Source organism: Alligator sinensis, unplaced genomic scaffold (genome assembly GCF_000455745.1).
Source record: "Alligator sinensis unplaced genomic scaffold, ASM45574v1 scaffold741_1, whole genome shotgun sequence".
NCBI classification, from domain to species: Eukaryota; Metazoa; Chordata; order Crocodylia; family Alligatoridae; genus Alligator; species Alligator sinensis.
Window position 1 is genome coordinate 256,039 of NW_005842212.1, and position 4,756 is coordinate 260,794.

General features: G+C 49.8%; 1 protein-coding gene across 4 annotated transcripts in view; it reads left to right on the forward strand.

Moving 5' to 3' along the window:
• The first annotated feature begins 375 nt into the window (after window positions 1-375).
• LOC102374413 (leukotriene C4 synthase-like) overlaps window positions 376-4,756 on the forward strand; it is a 12,460-nt gene continuing 8,079 nt past the window's right edge. The window contains exons 1-4 of one of the 4 annotated variants that reach the window (XM_025207837.1): window positions 376-607; window positions 2,344-2,518; window positions 2,656-2,721; window positions 3,066-3,451. In XM_025207837.1, the coding sequence (XP_025063622.1) occupies window positions 3,394-3,451 (58 nt within the window). In that variant the 5' untranslated portion in view covers window positions 376-607; window positions 2,344-2,518; window positions 2,656-2,721; window positions 3,066-3,393. The remainder of the gene's footprint in view (window positions 608-2,343; window positions 2,519-2,655; window positions 2,722-3,065; window positions 3,452-4,756) is intronic. The other 3 variants (XM_006026829.3, XM_025207839.1, XM_025207840.1) reach the window with 3 other exon arrangements.

Genomic DNA, 4,756 nt, shown 5'->3' on the forward strand with positions numbered 1-4,756 from the left:
CCATTTATGCAGAGTCTGGTGTCCTTTTTGAGAGCGAGTAACTCCTTGCCCCATCCCTGAAAGAGCAGCATGGCAGGGTGTTAACTCAAACTAGCATCTTTCCCTGAATGACAGACCTGGTTTTTACACGGCTAAAAAGAGAGGGTGAGCTCAAGCTCTTTGCCTGCAGGCCAGGCAAAGTGCCATCAGCAACCCCACAGGGAAGTGCCAAGTGGGGCAAGGGAATGGGGCAGGGAACAGAGTGGCAAGCTCTTGCTACAAAAGTGCAGCCTACTTCCCCTGTTGTGGGGGGGTGGGAGTTCACTAGCGGGAAATCTGCCTCTTTCCAGCCCTGCACAGGACACACAATCGCAGCCACAGCGGAGCTCAGGAGCAGTGCAGCACACCTCCCTCCAAGGAAGAAGACACTTTTCCAATTGGCAGAGGAAGCTTGCTGCAGGCTTTGCACACCCTGGCAAGACAGGGTTGTACACTAGGAAGGAAGTGGTCTGGAAGTCAAGCTGCTTTGGATTTCCTCTGCGTTAAAAAAAAAAAAATCCCTCCTCTTTTATCTTTTAACAAGACCAGCAGCTGCCCTCGGGAGCAGCTCCTTGAGCACTCGGAGCAGGTACAATGATTTCTATTATATCTCACACCTAGGTTAGGTACTCGGGCTGCCCGGTCGCTGCTGCCCTGCACCCTGTCGGCAACGGGGATGCTGCCCCTCTGTGTCTCGAGCGCTTTGTTTTTGGAGCCTTTTGCTGGAACCAGGTCTCTCGGGCGGTTGTGCCAGTCGGCTGAGCGAGGGGTCCGGCAGGTCTCAGCTCTCTCGATAGCTTTCATATTTGCCACAATCCTTTCTGGACATTGTGCTATTTTTTTTCTGTCACAATGACAGCTTTTCCCCAAAGAGGAACAGTAACTTTGATAACTCAGATGCCTCCATTAAACACACACCTGCCTGAATTGAATTCTCTTTTCCCCTGTGTATGATCTATTAATTATGGCTTTCTTCTCATCCAGCCTCCTCTCTGTATAGTGCTGCAAATCTTCACTTATGACTGGGATTGAAATAGCATGTGTACATTTGACCTAAGAAAGCTTTTTCTTTAAGTGAAGGGAAAGCACCCTGGCAGTTACCTGCTTTTCCTAAATGTTTCTTCAAAATGTTGTATCGGCAGCATATGTAGCTTTGGACTCCCAGCCACTTACTCCTTGGCTGAAGCATTATCTCTGATTAAAAAGGAGCTTCAGATACATGGTTTGCTCATTGGGTTCCTAGGGAGATAAGGGTGTAACTGAGACCTGGCCTTCTCGTCAGGCGGTGCGCGGCCTTGGGGACAGCCATCAGAACCCAACAGCAAAAGGCAGGTGTTTCTAGCTGGCTTCCCTCGAACGGCTTAAAAAAGAATAGCCTGCTAAAGGAAAGAAAGGGGGGTTGTGCCTTGCAAAAACAGAGGTGGCCTGAGGAATTTTGTCCACGGTCTGTGCTTCTTGAGTTCGTTCTTCTGCTTATGCTTCAAGTTATTTTTCAGAATGACAGGCGAGTGGGCAGGACTGTGATGTCCTGAGTTGAAAAGGGATTTTATTTTATTCTTGCAAATTCCTCAGGCCTGGTCCTCATCTCATGTGCATGAACATTATGCCTGTGACTCCGTTGTTGTCAGGGATATTTCTCTGATCTAGGCCAGTGTAAGAGAAGGGAGCATGCGGCCTCTGTCTTTTCTTTGCTTGCCTTGTTTTGCATTTCCTTTTGTCAATAGACTGGACTCTGGCAAACAGCTGGGAGAAAAATTTTCTTTGTTAATTATTAGAAACTACTGCCCCATGACTGAGAGCTGAAAACACAGCCAGGGCCAACTTCTAGTCCACCTCCGAGGCACGTAAGTGGACTCAAGCACTTAAGTGCAGTCCTCTGAAAAAACAAGTAATGCAGAAGGTGGGTGGGTCCTTCTGCTTCCTCTTGGTTTTTGTGACTCAATCTTCAGAGTAAGATGACAGCATGCTACCAAAGCAGATGCATTAGCTTGAACAGGGCAGAATAGGATCACATTTAGATACCTAAATCTGCTTAGGCACCTAATAGATGAAACAGAATCTGGCCCTGACTCTTTTTTAACCCTTCAAATGAAGCCAGAGAAAACAAACCCCAGCATTACTAATACTTCTAAGTGCAGAAAAACAATCATGGACATTTTTATAGCCTTTCAGGTCATCTCTTGTTCATAAAGAGGCAGCAAAAGACATTACTTTTTTTTTTCCTTTTGCTATTTAAAAGACATTAGACGATAGGAAGTTTGTCAGTGCTATTTGCTCCATGTAATTCCTGTAAACTGTGCTGGGCTAATCTAATTTCTATTGTAGTGAGGTTTAACCATGGCTTTGCCTTCCGTTTCTGATTTTGCTCTGGGATGGAGTCAAAGGAAACTGCATAGCAACAGTGCAAAAGAAGGAAACAAAGCCTGATTCATTTCTCACGTATGCCAGTTGTGTTAGCAATGGGCCTTACATTCGTGGGATTGCTCCTGGTTTATGAAGCGTAAGTAATGCGGTGGATTTACTCCGATACCCTCGCTAAACCTGCAGCTTTTCCTCAGGCACAGCTCCTGCTGATACTGCTGCGAGCCATGTCGGAGAATTCTGACTCTAACCAGAGGGTTTTGATGTTCTTTTCAGTGGGAAACGTGTGTCTAAACCTCCTTGGTGGCTTTGAAATTCGTGCCCTGCAGCATTTCCCTCCAGGTAAAATATTCTGCAAAATAAATCTGTGCATCTTTGAACACTCTCTACCATCCAGTCTCCCCATTGCAGTGGAACAGTTGCATAGGTAGCCAGGTTCTCAGAGATGATGAATCCCAGCTGCTGCTTCATTGTTACTGTGGGTATTTTGTAAGAATGTCAGAGTGCTGAGCGGGCACTGGGGTCACTGATAAGAAATCTTCAGGAAACACGCAGAGCAGCCCACAGAGCGCTGTGCACCAGGGTGAAGAAAGAGCACGGGACACACATCTTTGAGACAGAGGAAGGGAGTAGGAGGAAGGGGATGATTTTAAATCTAACTGTTAATATTTATCCTCTGCTTCCAGCTACTAGTCCTGCCTTTCTCTTTAGCTTATGCCTGCCTCTTGGGATATTCCTCTTTTTTTTTGGAAGAGGGTGAAAATGGAAATACTAATATAGACAAGGACTCCTTTTATATTCTGCTGTTTTCTGCTATCTGCATCTGTAAACGAAAGGGAAGCCAGAAACCTTCCATTCTTGGGCATTTGGCTGTGGACCCAGCAAGTTCTGCCAGCACCCAGCCTTCCTGTCTGCCAGAGGACCCTGACTCCTGATCAGAGCAGAGAGGAGCTGAGAAGAAGAGACATCAAGCAGGCAACTGATCCCCAGGGCCCGTAGCCTGGAAGAATCAACATGCTGGAGCAGATTCATCTTCTGGCTGCTGTGACAGTTCTGGGTGTCTTGGAGCAAGGTAAGCCAAGCATGTAACTGCATGTTCCTTGCCGCTGGATCAGGCCAGGTACCATCAACACCCCCTTCTCCCCCCCCCCCCCAACTCTTCTGTTTGCCTAATTAACGTATCACTTTGCCTATTAAATGTCTGCCCTGGTACCTGTCGTTCTGATGTTCTTCACTGTTTTCTAAGAGTATGAACCACAAACTGGGGCCAGGGGTATAGGTTGTAACCGTGTTGGTCTAAGGACATAGTCAGACAAGGTTCTTCGGGTAAATCTGATATCTTTTATTAGGCCAACTCAAACTGGGGCTAGGGATGTCAGGATAATAGAGGTTTCCCCCCCTAGATTCAGTCTCTACCCATTTGGGATTTTCTTTTCCCCCATAAATGAGAAGATGCTCCCAAAGAAAGAGAAGTACCTGTTTGACAGGTAGGCTCCTTATGGCTCCTTGACTGCACATGCCGTTCAGTTGCAATTAAAAGCCTGGAGCTTGCAGCTGTGGAGAATGGAGGCCCAGAGAAGCGCGGTGTCACGGGCGGGGTCCTCCAGGAGGGCCGTGATCTCCTTAAGGCCCCTTCCCCCGTGCCAAGCCAGTCCAAGGGCACCCTTCGATTCTCGCCCGCCACATCTTTGATGTTTAAATCAGTTTGGGAGGCTGCCTTACGCCCTCTTGGACACGGTTCATTGGGACCTCCGTCCCCATGGACTCCCGGGCCCCTTGTGGGTCTTGTCCTGTAAATGGGTGCTTTGGGGGCGCCCTAGCCTTAGGGGCTATGCATGGCTCCAACCACCCCTTATATCACGCCCCAAGCCTCGCAGCTGGAATGGACGTTGTTCGGTCTCTCCATCAACACTCACACCCGTCTCTCGGGCCTTCCCTGTACTGCCGCCCAGCTCTCGGGCCTTCTCGGTAAAGCTGCCCCCTCCTGGGGTTCTCCGGGCTTTCTCTGTACTGCCGCCCCCTTCTGGGGCCGTCTGTGCCCCCTCTGGGCCATCTCCGTTATGCCACCCCTTTCCTGGGCTCTCTGTGCCCACTCTGGGGCCTTCTGTGCCCACTCTGGGTCTTCCCGGTCAAGCTGCCTGTCTCTCGGGCCCACCGCACTGCTACCCCCTTTCTCTGGGGCTCACTGCACTACTACCCCCTCTCTCCGGGGTTTACCGCAATGCTACGCCCTTCCTCAGGGGCTCACCACGCCCACACTGGGGCTTCTCAATAGCGCCCCCTCTCTGGGGCTCGCCACGCCCGCACTGGGGCACGCCCGCACTGGGGCTTCTCAATAGCGCCCCCTCTCTGGGGCTCGCCACGCCCGCACTGGGGC